The sequence below is a fragment of the Sparus aurata genome, chromosome 12 (assembly GCF_900880675.1).
Source record: "Sparus aurata chromosome 12, fSpaAur1.1, whole genome shotgun sequence".
NCBI lineage: Eukaryota > Metazoa > Chordata > Actinopteri > Spariformes > Sparidae > Sparus > Sparus aurata.
The window spans coordinates 3,919,203-3,943,468 of NC_044198.1; the positions used below are offsets into that span (position 1 = coordinate 3,919,203).

At 43.1% G+C, this 24,266-nt stretch overlaps 2 protein-coding genes across 3 annotated transcripts; both read right to left on the minus strand.

The window, feature by feature from the left end:
• Window positions 1-279: 279 nt before the first annotated feature.
• Window positions 280-6,666, minus strand: LOC115593049 (probable palmitoyltransferase ZDHHC12). Of its 2 annotated transcripts, none has more exons than XM_030436367.1 (5): window positions 6,083-6,666; window positions 5,696-5,835; window positions 4,852-4,944; window positions 1,552-1,718; window positions 280-1,462 (listed from the first exon to the last, which is right to left on the minus strand). In XM_030436367.1, the coding sequence occupies exons 1-5, from the start codon at window positions 6,177-6,179 to the stop codon at window positions 1,147-1,149; spliced, it is 813 nt and encodes a 270-aa protein (XP_030292227.1). In that variant the 5' UTR covers window positions 6,180-6,666; the 3' UTR covers window positions 280-1,146. The 2 variants fall into 2 exon arrangements, with proteins under 2 accessions (XP_030292227.1, XP_030292226.1); XM_030436366.1 differs by having other exon boundaries at window positions 1,552-1,721.
• A 1,061-nt stretch (window positions 6,667-7,727) lies between these two features.
• On the minus strand, window positions 7,728-20,213 carry LOC115592115 (UDP-N-acetylhexosamine pyrophosphorylase-like protein 1). The gene is made up of 9 exons (XM_030434632.1): window positions 19,516-20,213; window positions 17,272-17,476; window positions 12,917-13,092; window positions 12,609-12,781; window positions 10,359-10,552; window positions 10,031-10,171; window positions 9,722-9,907; window positions 8,319-8,385; window positions 7,728-8,044 (listed from the first exon to the last, which is right to left on the minus strand). The coding sequence occupies exons 1-9, from the start codon at window positions 19,793-19,795 to the stop codon at window positions 7,958-7,960; spliced, it is 1,509 nt and encodes a 502-aa protein (XP_030290492.1). The 5' UTR covers window positions 19,796-20,213; the 3' UTR covers window positions 7,728-7,957.
• Window positions 20,214-24,266: the final 4,053 nt, after the last annotated feature.

Here is a 24,266-nt window from a genome sequence, read left to right on the forward strand (position 1 = left end):
ATGCTTTCTGATGCAATATATCATCAGTCATGAGACATTATTGATGTGACTTATAAGGAATTATAAATGTCTTATGGAAGCTCTTGACTAGTCGAACTAGAGTTTTACTGATGTGGCTTTTAATACATTATGACTACCTATACACACCTCAACAGTCAACTGTGGTAAGAACTCACAGTATGCAATTATAGTTCATAGAGTATCATAACTTATCATTGTATGTGTTCAGTCGAGTGAACTTCATACTGATGATGACTTTAACTTCTGGTTAACTGAAGATTTTCAATCATTAATTTTATTCCTTTTCTAACAATGAAACACAAATCTGTAGTCTTTCATTTTAACAAATTATAACACTGCGAGCAATCTACTGTTAGAAGTAGTAATTCATACGCAAAACTGTCCCCAGGCCATAATGCAAGATAATTCACAGCCATAAGAAGTTGTCTGTCTGAAGCAAAGACGCAAAATCTAATGACAACGGCCTCTGCAGCAGTCTGCCTTGATGTTTTAAACACGCCCAAGTGAGCAGACAGATCAAGTCCATGCAGACAGGGAACATGGTTTGCATTCAGGCAACTGCAGGAAAAGCGAATCAATTTAATTTCTTGTAAATTGTTTGTTCATATAGTAACTGTCAGTGTTTAACTCATGTAAAACTGCCTGATGAGGCAAAATGGCTGCAATGTTTTAATGCCCTCTGCTGTCACTGCAGGAAAAAAATTTATAAAATCATTTGTTTCGTGTGGTGTTGACATGAAAGGTGACCAGGTGGTCAGTGTCTCGTTCATCTTTTCTCTCCATGCCCTTCTTCTGATGCAAACTCTGCTGTTGATAAAGTGCATCAAAAAGCACAGGTGTGTAGGTGTAGTCATAAAGCATTATGACTGCATCAAAACACACTTTGAATGCCCCCATAACAAGACAACATAAGCCCAACATAAGCCAGCGTGGTGCTGAACCAGCAGGAGAGATGTTAAAGTAGGGAAATGTTATGGCACAAACAGCAGTGCCTCTACAAAAGTAAACTGCACACAAGGATTGTTAATAGTTTGTGGTCAAGTGTGTGTGAGATCAACAGATCCGGATAAGTTCTTCATGAGTGAAATCCAGTCTTTTCAGTCTGTTAATACTTGGTGTGTGTTGTCAGACTTGGTCGCTGCCCTCCCTGAAGTACACCTGTTCCCACACCACTGTGCCCCACACGCAGAAGAAACCCCAAAGGTTGTGGAAGGTGCCGCGGTCGAAGGGGTTTTCATCAGCGCCGCAGTGCTTGAGGTAGGAGATGCGGTGGCGCGACATGAACTCCCAGGTGGTGGTGTTGAGAGAAACCAGGTAGAGGTGGGAGCCGAGCAGGAGCAGCACGATCAGCGAGAGCAGAGCCAGCAGCACGGCCACGGCCAGCAGCACGCCGTTGGTATGAAGCCACAGCTGCCAGGTGGGCACGTAACTGAACCCCGTCCTGAGGAGACAAGCAGGAAAAGATCCGTGAAGGTTTTGGAGCTGCATAAATCTGCCAGCAGTGGTGATCAGTGACGGTGGTGTACTCACCAGGCAATGTGCAGCCCCCACAGCAGCACCAGCAGCTGGACAGCCAGATAAAGCACAAACCAGCGGTGGTTCTTCTCGCCAACACAGTTCTCAATCCAGGGGCAGTGGTGGTCGTAACGCCGGACACAGTGCTGACACGTCTGGCAGTGCTTTGATCTCATTGGCTGCTGCTTGGAAAAAAAGATGAACAAATGTGAGAGGACACACAGATGCAAAATATCAGGGGTAGACCCACTATCGGCCCTGGTCAATTATCAGTATAGGTGATTTTTTTTTTTGTCAGATTATCAATGAAGTGAAGACATTTTAAAATGTGCTCCTTTGGCTCTGATACAGCATCCTCTCACACAATGTCCCGCTCACAACACTAACTGATTGGTAACACATCACAATTAACAGCCTATAAACACTGAATAATCTGAATCTGCAAAGTAACTTATAACTAAATATATCAAATAAATGTAGTGGAGAGGTATAAAGTAGCAGAAAATTAAAATCTCAAGTAAACTAACCTGAAAATTGTACATAAGAACAGTGATTGGGTAAATTTTGACACAAAGATTTTTAGTTTTTACTGACTATTGTTTCCAAATATAGGTTTTGAGCCTCCCTGATTTCTAATAATCGGTATTGGCCCTGAAAAAGCCAAATCGGTCAACTCCTAAAAAAGATATTAGTGGAAAACGTACATTCATACTTGTGGACTGCTAGCATTACGTTCAAAGCTGTCGTAGGTAGCTAGCCGACAAGGCCTGGGGCCCTTTGCTGCATGTCACTCCCCCTCTCTCTCATCCTGCTTCCTGTCAACTCTTCATCTGATCTATCAATAAAGGCCAAAAAAATACTTAAAAAAATAAATAAATGTCGTTTTGACATTGGTTAACAGCTACGCTGGACAGGAGCCAGCTCTGTCAACCGTAATGCTCATTTTGACTAGCGGTGTGAAAATAATAGCTGCTGTTGTTCATCAGCCTGGAAAAACTAGTTGCAATGAGACTTCTGAGGCTTCAGACCTTAACTGAGCAGAAGGAGCACAGGATGTCCCAATGGAGAAGCTGTGCAACTGTTCAGGTGCTTCTCTTCCCTGTACTCTCTGTCTTGGGAAAACAGCCATGTTAACCATCTGTTAGGTCACAGAGAGCAACAGAACATCCAGGGAGCCGGAGATGTCTCAACTCTGTGTTCACGGCAGGACAGAGCAGCACGCAAAGACAAACATGAGCTTTTAAAGACAGCGTCTAGATATTCTTCAGCTGTGATGTTTCAAACATAGAGTGTATAAAGACATGGATGTATCCTGTGTCTCTGTGACAGTCATCCAGAGGTTTCTAGAGAGCCTGTATGAAGCTCACTGAGTCCACCCGACTCCCAGCTAATCCAAAAATGGGCAAAAAGGTGGAACAAAACTTTAAGTCTTAGTTTTAATCTTAATGAGCAAGCTATATAAAAATTCACCCTCCATACAGTTGTCATGAGCGGAAAAATTAGGTTTAGATACTAAAACCGTTTTGTGCTAGTTGTAAACATGTTTGTTTCTGCAGGAAAGTTGGACTTCTTCCCATGGGCTCTTATGGGGACCGCCTCGCCATGAGAGGAACTTCAGTTCTTGGTACTTAGCATTTTAAGCCCTGGTTTTGAACAGAAAAAAAACTTTCCCTTCAGTTTTATTTGCTGCTGTTGTGTAGTAAAATGTTTGGTTTTCCAACAACTTTTCCGCCTCCCATCCATTTAGAGTGGAAGCTGAAGCCTGACTGGTAGAAGGTGCACCTGATATACAGGTGATTAGAGGTTGATTCTGCAATACACTTTACACACAAAGAGTATTTACATTAAATTCACACACTGTGAAATGTGGTTTAAAGCTATGAGTGGACCTTGAGTGTAATTTTTCTGTCAAAATGTGTGTGGTTTAGGTTGAAATAATGACCTGTGCATAAACAATGTTTTTCCCAACTGCTTTACATTAAACATAAATCTTACAGAGTCAGAGAACATGAGATCTGGATTAGATTTGGTTTGTGTTGCATTAGTCTGTCTAAAAAACACCTGTCATACCAGGTTCCTGTGCTCTAATTTTCATAGTAGGGTTAGACCTTTTATTAGGCTTAAATGTCACAGAATGTGAAATGCAGACATACAATCACCTCCAGTATACAACTGTAAACATGTGACCTGACCGCTTAAACACCTCCTGTATCATATGCTGGTTTGTGTTCGCTTGAAGTTGTACAGGTGTGTGACACAGAACTGTGCTGCTTGGCAACCCATCTGTTATTCTATACCACTGAGGGATCCTACAAATACTGTAGAACTTCAAGTGTCACATTTCAGTCTGAGAGCTACACTGGCACCAAAGATGTCAAACACCATGTCCACAGACAGCCATTCAATCAAGAGGCTCGCTACCACATCTGATGGTCTTCTCAAGATCTATCTCTGTTGCCACTTACATTATCACTCAAACTCATGTTTCACCAAATATCTTGTTATTGTTGGTTGACTATTGGCACTTTCACAAAATAAGAACACAACATTTTTGATCAATAAACATCAGTAATGAGGATATAATGACCACATGAGTAAAATATTAGAACAAATAGAACAGTCTGGTAAGTTCACAAACTGAAATCACTTTACTGTCATGCAGCCTTTAAAACCAGGGAAAGACAACACTTCCTACACATCACTGTATAACATATCCAGAATCTAAGTCCATATATACTATCAAATCAGCTATAAAGTCAATATATTGCCATGCCCTGCTTGATAACTGAGCAGACACTGTCCACCATCTGCAGGATGTAGTTTGAAGCTGAGGTCAAGAAGTATGAAATCAAGCACAGAGCATAGTTTTTCTTTTTTCATTATTCTTGATTTGTTGTGAAAGTTGCAATTCAAAATAACTAACACAGGCGGTGATAAATGCATAGCAATGACTCATTTTCCATAGTATCGATGCACCTGAACAGCTACGCTTTCTCGCGTTCTCTTCTCTCTAACAGTGTTGACACAACCTCCACTGCAGTGTCCACACAGGCCAGCTTCCTTTCACTCTTCTATCGTCAGAAATAAAATAACAAACTGCAAATGAACTTGCTGTCAGCTTATCACACAGTACAAAAGCCTTGTTATAGTAATCTTTTGATATAAATCGGGAAAACATATGCCCTCAGTGTTCTATCAACAACTTTGACACTCTTCTGCTTCAGAAATCCTGCCATCTTTTTCTTCACTGTGTTAACTCCTGTGAAAGTGTTTCGCATGCCACATGAGCCCATGGCAGTGTGGTGGGCCGCTTACCTGCAGCAGGCAGTGGCCACAGCGGCGCTGCCTCAGGGACTTGGTGGTGGGTGGGATCATGTCCTGCTGCTCCTCAGTCACTCCCAGCGTGAACTGGCACAACACAATACTGATCAAACATACAAAGGCCCACTTGCGGTTTGAGCTTTTACCTTTTTGTGTGCTCGTTTACATTTCTGCAATCATAGCATCCCTCAATTCAATTTTGACTGTGTTTCCCACAGGCCTGAGGTAAATATACCCTTCATCAGAACTTGTGTCCGGTATTAGTATAGTATGGTATGGTATGGTAATTGCCAAATCTTTAAATAACTGATTATCTAAGTGAAGCAGCCAAACATTACTGCACATTCAACAATACAGTTAATAATTACATTATGCAACCCGAACCACCTGCAATGTGAGATTCCTCCTCATATTCCATAAGTTCCATTCCTGGCATACAGATGCACTGACTGCAAAACAGCGATGCATCAAATGGATGCAACACCTGCAACACAATACACCTGCAAAGCCTGAAGAGGCAGTAAGAGATACTGTCAGCCGGAATCAATAAAGGTTTCTCAGGTCATGGAGACAATCCTTTTTTAAGGATGACTGTAAAGGAAATGTTCCCAAGACAACAAATAAAAGAGGAAAGTGTTGTTTGGTAAATAAAAACATTTTCAGTAAATCATCGGAACCATTTTTACATCTTTCAACTATACACAATTCTCCCAAAACACAAGTGTCCCATGCATTTTAACCTGCAACATCTATCAAACTGCCATTACTTATACTGACGTTTGAATACCAACCGACCATACACGTGATGAAGGAGATATATATGAGGATCATTTATTACCTGTAAATCGCTGTCATCAGACAGGATGAAGCCTGGGTCCATCAGGGAAACACCGAAATAGAGCAGCACCGACACCAGCACCAGCAGGACGAAGAGCACGGGCTGCACGAGCTGGCCTGTCTCCTCCTGCTTCCTCAGCTCTTCAACCGCAACACACAACACAGGAGACTATGCTTTACTTCTATAGTACACTATGGAGAGGTCCCGGGCTCAGCCTGGACACCAAAGACTAGCTCCTGCCCGGGCAACTTTACTTTTCATACATCAGAACAATTAACAGGACAGCAGCTATCTTCAATACATTAACACGTCATTCCACATAGTCTAGTTCTTAGTTTAAGCCTACAGTTCAACGCAATGAAGTGCTATATGCTGTGGCAGTCTTACCTGTATCATGTAGGAAGAGTATCAACGTTATGACCCATGTCAGAATCACATGAGCTGTTCTCACAAGAAACCCTGAGCCGAACACATTTTTGAACATGGTCCTAGCATGTTAGAGCATCCATCGCATTCTTCAGATGGTCGGACTGACAGCTGTCACTGACAGGACAGTCGCCGTGTGGCGTTAGCTGCAGGCTGCTGTCCAACTGATATCCAGCGCGCATAAACAAACCACGGAGGTTGACGTCAGCGCTCGTGAAGCACCAAGAGGCGTTGTGTCGGATCGTTCCTTAATGTTAACGTCGACAGAGCGCGAACGGTTACCGTTAGGTTTGGACCGTGTTCGCTAGCCTGCGGTCGTCAGCATCTGTTTCGCGTGACTGAGCTGAGCATTACGTTACATTTAAGCACCACATACATAATAAACATAATATCTAATTTAGGCGCATTATGTAGTATTTAATAACTACACGGAATGAGACTCCACAGCTAAAAACGCAATAGAAACTGACCGCTTCGTTTACGTTTCAACTGCTAATTTTTTGTTGTCGTCCGTGTGCTGTCTCAGCTGTGATTGGCCAGCCTCGGTCACGAGGAGATCCAGGATAGGGTGGCCGGCAGGGACATAAATGCTCGGGACTATCGAGCTCTGCTATGTGACGTCATCGTCAACAGGGGTTAATTTTCCTCAGCGGGACTAAGCAGGCAAACTGGGGAGTACCTGACAGACCGACACAAAGCAATAAACATACATTTATTATTAGAATGACAGAAAGCTAATAGTGAACCCTGACTGCGGTTGATAATGCACAAAATATTCATTACGCTGTGTGTACACGGTGTTGTTGATATCCGGTTCTTCTAGACTTCGGGCACAGTCACTGGACTAAGAGGGTTATATTTGAAGTCAAGCTAATGAAGCACTATCTGCGTATATGTACATTTGTCCCAGTCTGTTTGTCTGTTAGTGCTTCTCAAACTATTTCGCATGGAGGACCCCTAAGCTGACACAAATGTGAATGTATATATAAAGGTGTGTATTATTTACAATATGTTATAAATTAATTGTCCATATAGTGTATCGAATTGTATGTAGTTAGATCGGAGTGTCCGATGGCACACAAGTTCAGGAATGGAAGTAGATTAATTATGATTAATAAGTGAGTTGTGTAGAAGGGCTAGGATTAAATAAGTGTATACTTCTTCCTGCTCCTTTTCAGGCGTGTCATTGCTTGTTAATGGAATGTTATTTGTAACATACTTCTCATTTTATTATGCTTATTTGTTAAACTAATGTAACCTTTTGTTTGTTTTCAGATGTCTGAAATACATTTGCATTCATTCATTCATTCATTCATTCATTCAGTCACACATTCTGTCACTGTGTTACACATGGATGGGATTGTGGTGAAATAAATGATTCCATTGTTCTGTTTCATTTTGTTTTCTGCAGCTTTTCCTGTTTCTGAATGAGCTTAATATTCCTTAAAGCAACTCACTATACACCCAGTTAATTGCATTTCTTTTTAAATTATCAAGAAGATTCTCACACATATCCTGAACTGTCAAATTATTATGAATTAACTCTTGAAATTTGAAAGTAGCGCAGAATGAATTTTGTAAAAAGAAGTTGGGGGGAGACGCATAGTGAGGTATTTGGATACAAATTTTTATTTGTAAAAAAGCAAAGTTTTTGTTTTGAAGTTCTTCTTCAACAAAGAGACAATTACATGAGATGAATGAAAGGGCAACAAACAACTGTTGCTTTCCTGAACTGAAACCTCCTAAAAAAATCCATCCAGAGTTCCTCTCTGTTCTGTGCTCCACTGTACTGGAGTCTGTGCAGCCATCACTTGGTCCTTTATTAACAGAGACATGTCACTGAGCCTGCAGCTCTTTGGCCATTTTTTCATCCAGAATGAAGGGAGATGGCAGTGTCCTCCCTCTCAGCAGTTTCTCCAGCCCCTGGCAGAGGGAGGGAGATGGAGGTTAAACGACAGCACTGTGTTCACAAGAGTCAGTCAGGAAGGAATAATTCTCAAGATGAATCACTGAAATTGAAAGCAATGTGTTCATTGTGCAAAATAATTTTACATGCAAGCTGACAAAACTGGAGGAACTGCAAACTCAAGGTTCCCAGTTTAACACAACTAAACAATTTGATTTGTCCCATTTGTAGAAAGTGAAACTTTTGAGCTCAATGTTTCATATTAATCTGTGGGCACATTCATGTCCTCACCTCTCCAAAGTAGGAGACTAGCGGTGAAATCTCACATCGTGCTGCCTGATTGTCCCCGGCAGATACACTGGGGAGAAAAACACACACGCATTTTCAGATTTCAAGGACAGGCTAAGTTTTTATCAACACTTACAAGCCCAAATGCACATTGCAAGGGTTAGTTGTCACTGTGATTGTCTCAGAATACATTTCTTCACCCAACGAAGACTGTGGATTTTGAGCCTTATTTCTTTCTGTGTTATCCCTGTTCAGTGGATCTCCTCACTGCCAGTTTGGATTGAAAACAAAGAAACCATCCTTAAATATCCAAGTAAACAGACCACCACATTATGTGACATATGTAGATGTACCATATTACTTGTGTATGTGGTTTGATTATGTTACGAAGCTAGTGCTGGAACTATTTCCTGAGCGTGTACAGTGACTCCGAGGAGTCTTGTTGTCATCTTGAGGTTGCCAGACAACCAGCAGACACTTGAGGAATTCACTACACCTGGCCATGAAATACCTCCCGCAGGTATCTCTCTCCATTAAACCAAAAGCTGTCATTTTTTACGTTTCCATTTGTGTGCTCACCAAAAACACGTTTAACGCGCAGTATGCAAGAATTAGCAATCTGCTGAATTCACTCTCAAAACAAAGAGGAGGCAGTGTATCAGATTTTAACACCAACTGCTACCAACTGTACCTGCTGTTAGCTAGTTAGCTCGGTGGACTGTACTCGCTTGAAGCACCAGAGAAGTGTAGGTGTTTACACTACTAGCACAGGATGTTTGGAAAAGGGCTAGCTTGTTAGCATGCTAACATGATTTTTTAAGCACAATACAGAGATATCAGCATGTCAAAACTGTTATTTCTTCACATTCTGACGACAATTGAGTTACATTTTTACTTTTTCAACCAAAATTCTTGCACTGCACCTTTCAAAAGAGTTAATTTGTGAGTTTTGGACAAAACCAGACTAGCTATTTCCCCCGTCTTCTGAGCCTAAACACCATGCTCACCTCCACCATCCAAGGGTATGTGGCGTTACATGGACAGCACTATAAAGCCTTGGAGGAGAATTAGTGATTTCGGACTATGTAGAGTAAATTAATTTTACTTGATTTTCTTCCTTTTTCACAAATGTAAATGGTCCCACCTGTGCTTTTCCTGTCACCACTCAGAGCGTCCGATGTGAATAGTGTCTGTTCTAGTCCCCACCAACAAAAGGCCTTTTTATTACAATTCTGAGCAGAGTTAGAGTCTACTAAAACGACATCAACCGAGTCAGAATGCTGATAATTTCAACCAGTTTAATCATCCGATCATCAGCACTGCTCTGCATCGGTTTTCTTTTAGCCTTTACGGTTTTTGACGTTATCTGGTACAGCAGAGTGTTTATAAGAACATTTTCATCTGACCTGGCTGTAGGAGGAAGGAGATTGCCATGTTCATCCAACAGCGTGGCTCCTGCAGCTGTGGCCCAGCGGCTGTGCTGCGCCAGCAGTGCGTTTCTGGCTGTGGTGGGGCTGTCGGTGGCTGCTCCATCGGCATTTTTCAGAGGGGAAAACTCATCCTCCCTCAACACCTCAAACACAACAAAGCTCCTTCCAAAGGCAGAACGCAAAGTACATTTGTTAACTTGCTGTAGAGACACTGTGGTGAGACTCTACATGATGCCATTTTATGTAGAGTAAAAACAGCAGATTATAAAGCTGAAGACACAATACCTTGAGAATGGAAATACATCAAAAACAAATTTCTCCAGCTTTATGCCGTTGGGTCGGGTGGGTGTAACATGATTGCCGCACATGTCCACACACGGCACTTTCTTGAGTGCAATGTGTTGTTTCAGTTGGTCTTTATATTTCCTGAAGGATAAAAAAAAAGCAAGTAAATAAACAACAACGAAAAAGATTAATCCTCAAACAAATTGGGATGTTCTTTGCATGGGTCTCAATAAAACACCAGCTTCAGGGTATCTTCAACACAAAAACAATATTTCAGTGTTTCATTGTCAGACTGATCTCACTCGCTGTGCTTAGTGAGGACTCTTACTCTGCAACCTCTTGCAGGAAAGCCCTGGTAAAGAAGTGATTGCAGATGTTTCCAGCACTGAACATCAGCTCTCCTCCAGGTCCTCGGCGCTCAGCTGTAATTTCTCGGATCTCGTTGTACTCCACCACCTGGGCGACACCTCGCACCCTGCATACCACGCCCACTGGCTCGGCAGGATAGGCCTTCTCCACCACCTAACACAAGGAAACAGGTCATTTAGTCGCAATATGGGCTTTTTTTTCCCCGCTGGACATTTTTCTTTTAATTTAAATGCACAATATGTCATTTCTGCCACTCAATCACCTCAAAAGGTGTAAGTAGCGTGGGATCATGGGAGTTTTTGTCTCTATTGCTAAAATAACCCGCATTGATGATAAAAATAAATAAATATTTAAAAATAAAAATAGCTCCTTTTTGGGGGAGGGGAGGGAAGGATATATTTGGGGCTTTTAGCGCTCATCAGATAGAACAGCTGATGAGGATAAAGAGAGAGGGGGTGACATGCAGCAAAGGGCCACATCTTGGAATTAAAATCAGGCCACTTGCTGGCACCCAGGTGAGCCATCAGGGCACCTCAAACACAACGTTACCTCCAGTAAACTTGTGGATTTCTCTGGTTTGAACATCGTTGGAAACATTTGGGACAGTGGTAGCACACAACTCAACAACAAATAAAACAAAAGGTCAAGTCTATGCAGAAATTTTACATATTATATCTTTAATTCTTCCTGCATTCTTGAGATGTATTGAGATGTACAAAAAATATTAAATCGCTGGACTGCTTTGAAGGGATGGCTTTCGTGTGGCTGGGACATAAAGGTGTGTTTCGGCACACTGTCTGAAGAGAACCACAGTCCTGTCTGTTCAAACCAACCAGGAGTTAGCAGAACTGATACCTTTGTTTTGAGAACTTGAATAGAAGTTGATCTCACTTGTTATGGGTGGTTGATATTAGCTATTGAATATTATCTCACGACAGGGAATATTTAATATCATGCAAGTACTGAATCACACAGAGGTGCCTTGTTCTACTAACTGAAGACTTCAAATGCAACACACTGTGGCTGTTCACAGATTGAGACGTAATGTAGTGTGTGCTCAACGTGCATACACTTTGCTTCTCTCATCTACAAGGAAGCAGTTCCCGTTTTTGCAAACCATACAAAAAAAAGTTGAAAAGATTTAAACAGAAGAACTAATTCTTTTTCCCTCTGATATGCGACGCGCCCGCCGTAGCCGTGAGGGTCCAGGAGTGGCAATGCGCGATGTGCTCCTAGTGGAGCGGGTGGACGGAGATGGAGTTGGGGAGGAGGAGGAAGGAGGAAGGGGCACAACAGGAGCAGGTGGTGCGTTTGGAGACTTGAGGCGATGCGCCTGAGAGGCCGCAGCAACAGCCACCCGGTCAAGACGGGCATTAATACCTTGCTGCATCCCGGACAGTGCGGTCCGGTCTGACAATGCTGCCACGGCGTGTAGTGGGTCTGGATCCTCTGCACCTTGGTGCTCCCTCATCAGCTGGCCGTTGTGCACTGCTCGGCCCGTGCGCACTGCTCCCTGAGGCCCGGTGAGATGTCCTGGGGATGCCAGCCGTAGAAACAATTGTGGCAATTTCCTCCCACGCCCGTTTAACCAAAGCTAATTTGGATAGATTTCTACCATCCCCATACAAGGCCACTTCTCGGTCTTTTACAGCCCTGACGAGAACGTCGGTCTCCTCGGCTGTGAACCGCTCCTGGCGTGCGCCTGGCAAATTCGCCATTATAATAGCAATCCGCCATGGAACAAGCGCGCCTGCTTTTAAAGGGAATGTGAGATGACGCTCTGATTGGTTTATTGCACGTTACGCCCAATCCACACCTATGACTAATGTAGCTACTTTAGATCAACCCATTTTAGATTTGCGTCGGGCGCAAGAGTCATTTATCCCGCCGGCATAATAGCAACAGCGCCTGAGATCCGCCCACAAATCTACTGGCGTTTTGCGTTTGATACTTGCGTTTCAGATTGTTAAGATAAAGCCCTATATATTCAACAGTTCCTAACTGAATATAAGAGACTGGCTGCATCTTTTTAATATTTACCATTACTATAACATAACTATTCTCTCTCTCAACTCCTCTCCAGTTAGTAAGAACTGAAGAAGTCTCTTGGATAAGGATATCAGTTCAGTTGAGATACAACACCTAGATTTACCATGACCTGGATGACTGTGAACCTTCATCAGCATTACAATATATCATATTACTCTACCTTGGCTCCACAGTCAGCCCCTTTGCTCACACAAAACCCGATGAACACTGGGTCGGCCATCTTGACCAGGATGTTGTCCACACAGTACACATGCAGGTACTCCACTCCCCTCTTCTTCATGTCCTCCAGCACCTCGTTGTCCACCAACGCCTGGTACAGACCACCATTCCCATCTGACAGAGGGGGGAAAGGTCTTGAAACATGGCTCGTTAGCTCAAACCATCCACAGCACACATCAGTAGCAATAGATGAAGCCGAAGAGATTTCACGGATGTTTGCGTTTTCTGATGGAGCTGATGTGTACCTACCTGGGGCCATGGCTAATTTTCCTTTATCCTGCATGATGATCTTCTGATCAGAGTCCAGTGCTGGGACCATCCTTTGCTCAAACATGACGATGTTTGATGACTCCAGACCAAAATAGTTGTTCTCCTTGAAGAACTTCTCAGTAGGAGCCAGAGTGAACTCACTGGTCATTATGTACCTGAGGAGTGGCAGCAGTACAGTCATGAGGTCTAAACGTTATAAAAAGGAATATTCATATTTCACCTCTATGATCTTTATGACATTATTCATCTTAAAATTTCCTCAAGCATAAAGCAAGGCAATGTCACCATTTCACCTTAAACTAACTAACTAGCATCAGAATCATGTTGATTCTGGTACAGATCACGTACACTGTACGCGTCTTGTAACAGAGTGAATGATGTCTCTGTCACTTGTTTCTGCTCTACGTAGCTTCAGTGAGAGGGCAGGATCACAGCGTTAAATACATGTTACTTCAACATAAGAGTTTTCAACAAATCACATTATTATGATGTCATGATTTTGTTATGTTCCTATACTTCCTACAGTATTAGAATTAACATTGTCCTGCCGACGAGAAACAATCTGTTTATTCTGATCAACATCACATTTCTCTAACTTTTGTTTTTTGTTTCTGTTCCCACAAGCTGCAAGCTTTGTCGCTCTCAACACTCTCTATACCTCCTCCTCTTCCTCTTCCTCTTCCTCTCCTGGATCCTGCTGCCTCACATACTGAAGCCACTGCTTGGTGAGGCCTCGTCCTGCTCAGTCGTCTCCTGGATCGACACACTTTACATACACTGAACAAAAATTTAAACGCAACACTTTTGTTTTTTGTTCCCATTTTTCATGAGCTGAACTCAAAGATCTACAACTTTTTCTATATACACAAAAGAACAATTTCTCTCAAATATTGTTCACAAATCTGTTTTAATCTGTGTTAGTGAGCACATCTCCTTTGCCAAGATAATCCATTACACCTCACAGGTGTGGCATATCAAGATGCTGATTAGACAGCATGAATATTGCACAGGTGTGCCTCAGCTGGCTACAATAAAAGGCCACTCTGAAATGTGCCGTTTTGCTTTATTTGGGGGGTCTGGGGGGTCAGAAAACCTGTCAGTATCTGGTGTGACCACCAGTTGCCTCACATCTCCTTCACATAGAGTTGATCAGGTTGTTGATTGTGGCCTGTGGAATGTTGGTCCACTCCTCTTCAATGGCTGTGTGAAGTTGCTGGATATTGGCAGCAACTGGAACACGCTGGCGTATACGTGTCGTGCATTATCAAGCTGCAACATGAGGTGATGGTTGTGGTTGAATGGCACAACAATGGGCCTCAGGATCTCGTCACGGTATCTCTGTGCATTCAAAATGCCATCAATAAAATGCACCTGTGTTCTTGGTCCATAACATACGCCCGCCCATACCATTACCCCCCCGCCACCATGGGCCACTCTATCCACAACGTTGATATCAGCAAACCGCTCACCCACACAACGCCACACACGCTGTCTGCCATCTGCCCTGAACATTGAAAACCGGGATCCATCCGTGAAGAGAACACTTCTCCAACGTGCTAGACGCCATCAAACGTGAGCACTTGCCCGCTCAAGTCAGTTACAACGATGAACTGCAGTCAGGTCGAGACCCTGATGAGGACGACGAGCATGCAGATGAGCTTCCCTGCAGAAAATCTTTGGTTATGCAAACCGATTGTTGCAGCAGCTGTCTGGGTGGCTGGTCTCAGACGATCTTGGAGGTGAACATGCTGGATGTGGAGGTCCTGGGCTGGTGTGGTTACACGTGGTCTGTGGTTGTGAGGCCGGTTGGATGCAGGGTTTCCCCTACATGTAATTGACTGTGGGGCACCGTCACAGCAAAATAAAAGCCGCCACACCTTAAAAATTCAGTGTTTCCGATACATTGACGAGACTGTGGCGGCCCGCCATAGTCTAAATATGTGTGTGTGTGTGTGTGTGTGTGTGTGTGTGTCTGTTCCTCAAATATCTCTGCGGATCAGGATCAGACTGACCTGAGAGTTTCAACATGGCTGCTGCTTGGTTCAAGGGTGTGCGACGTCGGATTTGTTTGGACTGCAATGATACCGTTAATAAATTATTTCATAAATGCTTTATGAATTCCGCGAGCATTGTCAACCGGAGCCACCACAGTCACGTGTGCACCAGAGCAAATCACTGCAGAGCTCTAGCCCACGACATACCTTAAGAAACAAGCGGATTTATACCTGCAGCGGCGCGAGCTGGACCGGGATGAGACTAAACGAGTCCGGACCAAGTCTGTTCGGGTCTGTGGAGATGCGGAGACGCGCGGACAACAAAGTGGAATTGGAATCTGTGGATGTTCGTGTGTAGCTAGCTGCTAGCTGCTAGCCCACACGGCCCACCTCCCGAGTCGACGGACCGGACTTAGGGTAAATAATGTCCGCCACGCTTTTTCGCGAACATTGCCGTCACGTTTGCTTTGTGTCTGGTGCAGGAAGAAACGGTAAAAACAGGCTTTTGTCACGAAAGTGTCCAAGCAGCAAGTTTGGTTGTTGAGGAATGGGAAGTTGTGGGAGGGACGGAGGCGGATGAATGACAGGCAACGACGGTCGGTGTACAGACAGCGATAGAGACAGCGATATTGAGAGTTGAGAGATTTGTGACATTTAGCGTGTTTGGAGTGTGTAGTTAGTGTGTTATGTAGTGTTTGGTGTAGTGTGTTTAGTGTGTAGTGGAGTCGGTTTTTTTTGTTTAATGAGTCAGAATAATGAGGAGAAGCTGAATGTGGAGCAGGCAGTGCAGCTCTTCATTCAGCTGGAAGGAGCTCAGGCAGACCTGAGCATTGCCTGCATTTAAATGTAAATAGTTACATATAACTTTGTACATTTTAAAAATGTATGAACATATTTAGCAAACAACAATTCATATTTGCATTATAAGGAATAAAAAATGGTTTGTTAAACATATTTGTGGTTTTCACAGTAAAAAATTAACTTTTTCTACTTGGATTTTATGTTTTTTTTTGTGATTTTAGGTCCATTGTGTTAATACAGTATGTCAAAATAAAAAAATAACTGTACAGTCACACATGTGAGGTTGTGCTGAAAATAATGACACCAAGTAAATAGTTTTTAAGGTGAAATATAATGGCAAAATCAAAAATAGTCAAAAACAGCCAATTATACCCTGGAATATCGGATTTCACAACAAACCCAAATATCCAAGCAAGGCAATACGACACGTATACGATACGGCAGCGTGTTCCGGTTGCTGCCAATATCCAGCAACTTCACACAGCCATTGAAGAGGAGTGGACCAACATTCCACAGGCCACAATCAACAACCTGATCAACTCTATGTGAAGGAGATGTGAGGCAAATGGTAGTCACAAATATTTGTGAAAAATATTTGAGAGAAATGGATCTTTAGAAAAAGTTTTAAAACGTTGAGTTCAGCTCATGAAAAATGGGAGCAAAAACAAAAGTGTAACATTTATATTTTTTGTTCAGTGTATATTAACATTTGTATCAGATATTCTGTCAATATAACTTGTAAACTATGATTTGTTGTTCTGTTCTAAACACGAAAAGGGGGGTGGCATATCACACAAAATGTCAATTTCTACATAATGTTGCTTTAATTGCAGAGCTGAAAAGTCATGTTTGTACTACTTAACATTTCTTTTTGACAGTTTATAAAAGATGTCACTCGTGGAGACAAACCCAATGATTATCACTAAATCTGTAGTTTCCCTCAGCACCACAGAACTGTGAAGCATCAGCTAACTGTCCAGTCTCACAGCTCTAGTCAATGTTGTTTCCAGAGCAACAGGATGCTGTTATCAGAGAAAACACCCAGTGTACACTGCCTGCTCAGCACTAGACAGCAGACAGAGTTGGTGTCTAGCTGGTGAACAAAGTGACAAGCCCCGGGATCCCAGATTAATTTGAAAATACTTTATCTACAGCCGTGACATGTGGCCGAGTTTGATGGGGTGTATGCGTTGACAAGATTTCAGCTTCAAAAAGGGCTTTTAAATCTACATTTTAGGGCATTTAGCAGACGCTTTTGGCCATAGCAACTTACACACATTCCTACACTGATGACAGTGCCAACCAGCACATCAGGAGCAGTTTGGAGTTCAGTATCTTGCCAAGGATACTTCAACATGCAGACCAGGGGAATTGAACTAGCGACATTCCGATAGAAAGACGATGGCTCTACCCCTGAGCCACAGCCGCCCACATCTTACAGCAAATAATATCTTTTCAAATCAATTTCAGATCTCTGGGCTTCTGGAGACTTGGATTTCATCAGACAAGCTGGAAGGAAGATCCATCAGATAATCTTACCATGGAACGGTGCATTTTGAGCCATGCTTTCTGTCTGACAGCTCCTGGATCTTGAGAATACGCTCTGCCTGGATCTGATACAAGGTTTTGCCGCTTGGTAGCCCAACGTTATACATCCCTTTGGGATACTGAACACCAAGACGGGTCCCCTGACCGCCGGCCAAGAGCAGGACTCCAACGCGATTCTCTGAGATTTTCATCAGCCCTGTCAAAATAGATTGGTGACATGAGCAGCAGCAGGATGTGTGTAAGTAAACTTAACTAAATTGTTATTAAGGCCTTTAAACATCACAACCCTTAGCATACATACGCCATACCTTTTTTCATACCGTATTAGTGAAAATTCTCATAAACTTTAGAAACTGGCATATAATCTCGATCATCTTACTGTTCCTTAAACATGTTTGGCACACAACCCCTTGTACCAGGTCACGCTAGTCAAGAGCAATTCACAAGTTCTCATTTGAATCATTTCAAGAGACATGAAGAGGTGAATGTCTCTGTCATTTCACAAGAAAGAGCAATTATTTATAAAGTCATTAGAAAATTTCTAAATTAATAAATTAAAATTCTATGTAGTAATCTATCTTGTGCCCCTTAGATTTAGCTTGAGGCCCAGGTTTGGACCAACTCTTTCAGCCCATTTTGCTGACCATCTTTAAAAGCAAGAAAAACGCTTGCACATCAGAGGAGTCTAAAGACAGTCTCCAATATTTGTATGTGGCCGTTCATTCAGTCACTGTGGTTAACTTTCCTTCTTTTTTGGGATTTTTCCTCCTTTTATACCCACACAGGTTTTTTCACTGACAAAAGGAAACCTCATCTTAAAATAAATGTAATTAAATTTAATTTAATACATTCACATTTGGTGAAATCAAGTGGTATAAAATCAACAGTAGAACTCGCCGCTGTGTTTAATAGTAAAAGTAAGAGCACACGATGTGAAGAGAACTCAAGGGCTTGGGACTGAACAGCTGTGTGGCCTTAAGAACACCACTTATCAGTGAGGCTAATCTGAAAGACGGCTTCAGTTTGCTAGGGAGCATAAAGAGTGGAAGAAGGTGGGCGCGCAGGTGGTCGAGTGGTTAGAGCGCATGCCATAAACGCAGCCGACCCCGGTTCGATTCCGGCCGGAGGTCCTTTGCTGCATGTCACATCCCCCTCTCTCTCCCATATTTCCTATTTGTCTACTGCTTAATAATGGTGTCTATGAAAAAAAAAAAGTGGAAGAAGGTCACGTTGTTGGATGAGTCCATATTTACAGTGTTACAGGGTGATGGGCCCATCAGGGTAAGAAGAAAGGTGGATGAAGTGATGTACCCATCATGCCTAGTGGTTACCGTACAAGCCTGTGGGGGAGGTGTTATGATCTGGGGTTGATTCAGTTGGTCAGGTCTCGGTTCAGCAATGATATCTGCCCCAAAAACACAAGGTCAGCTGACTACCTGAATATAGTGAATGACCAGGTTTTTCAGTCAATGGATTTTTTTCCTCCCTGATGGTATATTCCAAGATGACAATGCCAGGATTCATCGGGCTCAAACTGTGAAAGAGTGGTTCAGGGGGCATGAGACATCATGTTCACACATCGATGGCCACAGAGTCCAGACCTGAACCCCACTGAGAATCTTTTGGATGTGCTGGAGAAGACTTTACGCAGCAGCCAACACTTTGTTGACACTTAGAGAATGAGATATCATCAGTTAGAAATGTGTCTCGACCTGACAACAGGAATAATAAGTTGGCTGATGTGAGTGTTTTCACCTCAGCTGCTCCCGGAACAGCTCAGCTCAACCTGAGCAGAGGTTTAATAAACTGATTGAAAACACCTGTGTGGATGTGCATTGCCACTGAATACTAATAAATGCATAGTAAATGCTCATAGACTGGAATACTGACATTTGGCATCACTGCCAAAACAATTCTACATACAGTATTTAATTATTTTCATTCGCATTAAATTTTTTGGAAATGCTGTTTTGCTGTGAAGCTCCAGAAACGTTTTGTTGACTCAAGCATGAAGTTGACAGGAAATGTTTCTTGTTGGAACACCTTCAACACGAGGAAGAGGTAGTTTACAGCAGCCATTGTTAATGTCACTAACACGTAGAGGTGCTTCAGCAGAGACACCTCCATGTTGTCTTCCTCCTGGCTCCAGCTCTTCTCTGATGTTGCCCGCTTCCCTCAGCGCTCACAGATTACCGTAATCCCTCTAAGCACTGCGCCACTGTTGTTGGCACTCACCTTCATTTTCCCACTCTGCCAGAGCACTTCGGTCACTGTTCTTCACGCTGCCGATGAACTCTGAAGGGACCGGCTCCATGTTTTCATCGAGCTCGTCGGGCCAGGAGGATGCAGCCCTTTCGGGCCCTTCACAGTGATACTTCAACCCGTCCATGTCTAGCTGAGACAGCTCCTTGAGAAAAGTGTCCCTCTCCTCTTCACTCAGCTCCGGCCAGAACTGCAGGACGTGAGACTGTCCCGCGTTCGCTAAACCCTGCCTCACTTGCTCCAAGGAAAGCATAATGCGTCTCGGTAACCAGGCAAACCGTGGAGTAGCAAATTCAAGTATGCACGCATCCAAGCTCCTTCTCTGAGCGGGCTGCAGGAGTGTGCTAACAGTCCACAGGAAATGACTTGTGTGTCTGGGAAAACTCGTGACTGCGGCGAACGCGTCCCAGCGAGGATCCTGTGGTGAAAACACTAAAATAACACGAGCTGCTGCTGCAAGCAGACACACGTCTTTGTGCTGCTTCAGGAAAACTCAGGCAAACAAGTCTGAAAATAGTTCCCCGAAAAACCGACCACTTTGTGTCAGTCAGCAACAAGTTGAAGCGGTGTTGACTCAGTGTCAGCTGACCGGGCCGCCTGATGCTCGATCATCTCGCCTCCACAAGCTCTCCGCGTGTTCACAGGACCGAGCAGGTTCTGTTGAGATATTTCAGAATCACTCCTTTTGCTAAGCAGATCTCTGAACGCTGTCTTGTTTGGTGTGTTGATGCTTGTGCCGCTGATTCAGCACAGCTAAAGGTAGACTGGAATTATGAACCTGTATTTAAAGTTGTTGAACAAGAACAAAAAAAAAGAAAGAAAGAGAGAGAGAGAGAGAAATAAAAATATATCCAAGCAGATTTCTTCTTCTATGATTCTTAGCAGTTTCTGCAAAATAAGTAAAAAAAAAAAATAAATGAATGAAATAAAATACTATAAAAGTAGTTTGGATCAAAGAGATTACATTAAACCTGGACACTGTTGGAAGCAGAGTCCTGGTAATTCCCATGAAAGCTGCTCAGTGGCACTTTGAAGCCAACACAGCTGGACTTGCTGGGTATGAACATAACTGGATCTTCCGTGTCGTTGGGCTGGTAGAGCATGCGCACTACAGACTTCCACTGACTGAGCCAGCTAACATCTGGTTTAGCGCCTGGCTAACTTGAGTGGGGATGAAATGATTTAATCTTGCGGCTCCTTCCAATTTTTATTGGACCAAATGGTTCAAAATATGACAGTGTAATGACAGCTTTGGGGGCTTGCGGTTTGGACGCCCCCCCCTATGTTGAAAATGGCTGTGTCTCAATTCAGCGTCTGCATCCTTCGGAGGAGCATTTGAAGGTTAATTACGTCACAACGCTGCGTGAAGGCTGTCCCAATCCGAAGGCTTCTCCAACTGCAGCCCACAAATGCTCCTTCTTTTCCCTGTTTTTGGGGGATGCACCACTACTATCCTTCGTGGCCTCACATATCCGAAGATTCTTTGCGCGCCCGAAAAAGAAGAAAGAAAGAAAGAAAATGGCGACGTCAAGTGGCGTAGATCGTCACATTTGCGGGCCTGAGCAGCAGAAATCATGACATAAGGGTAAAACATCTGGTGACACAACAAGGGAATGCTCCAAAGGCTAGACCGAACGACTGACGCGGTTAACAAGGTCTCTCCGAAGGACTCGCCTTCGAGGTCCGCAAAGGCCGGGTCCTACGAAGGATGCAGGCCCTGAATTGAGACACAGCAAATGTGTCAGTCTATCCACTGCATCCATCTTTCAATAGCTATTAAATCCATTCCACTTGCTTATTGAGAGAATGCCCACATGAATGAAAATCCAGACCACGTTTTCACTGCTACCTTGCACTGAAGCCGATTGACAAGCAGACTGATGCTAGTGTGGATCCTACTGATCTTCTAGCAAAACCCAATCTGCTCTGTCTCAGATTGGTTGGCTTTGTTGGTTGTGTTCTCTATGCCTGACTCTAACTGTTAACTCACACACGGTAACTCTGGTAATGTCTGTTTTCGGCCGATTATAAACCATAGTTTTCCAGGTAAACACACCTGCCTCTTCAGCCTCTCTTCCGGGCCTTTTGGCGGTTACCCTGCCTCCGGAGCTGCTTTTTTCTGAGTGTGTCTGTTACAACAATATTTTTTTGTTGCATACCAACAGAGAGATCTGTACTCTATGTCCTTTTGCATATTATTGTCAAGTGGCCATTTCCTGTTGCAGCAATGAAAAGCCACACAGATCCTGTCAATGCATATGTATTTATTAGTTAATTTTCATGCAGTTCGCATAGTGTGAATAATTAGAAAAATGTCCCCGCAATATGAAACCATGGGAAAGCATACAATAATAGCTGTGGCATATCCTACTGTATGATTTCTGTGAATCTTTACATGTCAGCTGCCTCATGCTGCCAGACCTTATTGGCAGCATGAGGTTGGTGCCAACAATAAGATGGATCAAGGCAGAACACTTCAAATTAACTTCAATATATTAGACCTATAGCCTATTAAATATAAAATACTAAATGATTTGTTGGACTGCAGCCCACTCCCTTACATGCTGTTCTCTCTTGAGCCCATCTGATGGTGCTATGGTAGCTTAGTAATGTGCTACAAAAATACATGCAATACATGTTCAGCAGGAGAGTCACAGATAAATAATAATAATATTACTCACTAGATATAATATTGCTTGCATGCTCAAATATTACATTTCATTCATTCTTTTGATTTAAAGTAGGCTCTGTAACTAATAAATACAGGGAAGTGTTGAGTATTTAGCCTAACCAGAGGCCCACAGAGGCCTGCAGGTTCTTTAACTTATAAAGGCCCAGGGATGCCTAATAACGTTCAGGGGCTCTTAACGTATAGGGAACTTCATCACATTTTCTTTCATTTGAAGTTCTGCACAGGTAAAGATGGGCTTGATCTCTGGCCGCCTTTGACAGGACTAAACTCCTCCAGGCTGTGTGCTGTTTGGCAGGTATGTTCTCTGAGGGAGATCCCCTCATGAACAGCCACTCTAGCGGCCATAAACATTTTTCGGAAAATTTCTATTTTCACTGGGCGAGAAACACATCAACCGGCAAATTTTAGCATCTGAACCCTGGGTTAAGAACTACTGTCACTGACAAAACCACTTTTGTCATGAAAAAACTGAGACTTTTTTTGAACCCATGTTGTTTAACATTGAGCCTCTCTGAAATTAACTGATTTCGGATTGGGTTTATTGCCAATATTGGCAATATTCTCAATGTAGATTAATGTAAAAAGACTGATTTGACTGGTTGACCAAATTTTAGGATTCGGAGGGTCAGTCAGTGGCATCAGTGCCTTCGTTATCCAGGAACTGCCAACAAACTCTGGCCTGACATGGAGGTCTATGCAACGTTGGGAGCCAATGGCAGACCTGTCAGTTCTGATGTTCTCTCCTGAATGCCAATTGAGTTGCAAGGTGGGGTTTAGACTGTGCTGACAGACACAGCAAACCTTCTTGTGACCACACGTGTGGATGCGCCACCATTGAATATCTGGACTACCTGCGCAACCTGATCTAGCAGCAGGCACCGCCTCATGCTACCAGTAGGGATAAGGACCCTAGCAGAACACAAAACTAGAGAAGAATCAGTCAGGAAGGTGAGAGCAATTTCCTGTTGCCACCACATGCAAAACCATTCCCTTGTTGGTGTTGTCTTGCGTTTGCCTCTCCATTGCACCTGTTATCACTTTCATTTGCAGCAACGCGATTTAAAAAACTGATTCCCGATCACTTCTGCTTCCTAAATGGAACGATTGATTACCCTGAAGTTTAACTGACTCTTTGTTATACTGTGATGATTAAGTGTTCCCTCAATTTTTTTGTTCTGATTTATATGACAATTTGTGTGCAAAGTGGTTGTTACCTTCTTAACAATTATAATTGCCACATCTCCCTCTCCCACAGCCAGTAAATATATATACATATTTTCATTTTAGAAGTTTAACTGACACAAGATGTGTCCCACTTCAATTGTGTGGGTGACCTAAAGGCTTCATTTGATAATGTCCAAGGTCTCTTTTCAGTATTGGCAACAAATGGCAACCCTCTCCGTTGGAAGTGCAGCATGGAGGACGTAGGTCAGCCACTGAAGCGATATTTGTAATGTTGGTTACGTTATGTTCAGCTCTTCTGCCCTTTTGATACATAATGGAAATGAACCCATGTGTACGGTACAAGACAGGAATTGTTTTTCCACCTTACTCCTGCTTGCTTGATGACATAACTTCTACACATCTAAGTGAACTGACCGATGTTAAGTCTCATTGGTTTTGCACTTTGAAAAACGTCCACACTTTCACTTCCATCACCCCGTGCTTTAATGTAACCACCGTCTGTCACATGCGGGTCGCACTTCTTACTGGCATCAGCTCTCTGCCCACGGAGTCTTTCAACCTTTGTGAACAATCCTGTCAGTCTCAGAGCTCTAGAAAAGGCTGAACATTGATTCTCATGCTTTTAACTTTTGACTCTATTTGAAAGTATTTCCAAACAGTCACAACATAACCTCACAATAGCAAGGCTTTTTCGAGAATGATCAACAGGACACCCAAGTTAAATCCTCGTCCTTCATCGTTCCGCCTCCTGCCACCACTGAAATGTGACGTCTCAGGTGAACATCTTTTTCCAGGTGATGAATACTCAAAATGATAAAAGACAATAACGGTGCTGGCTAGAAGATGC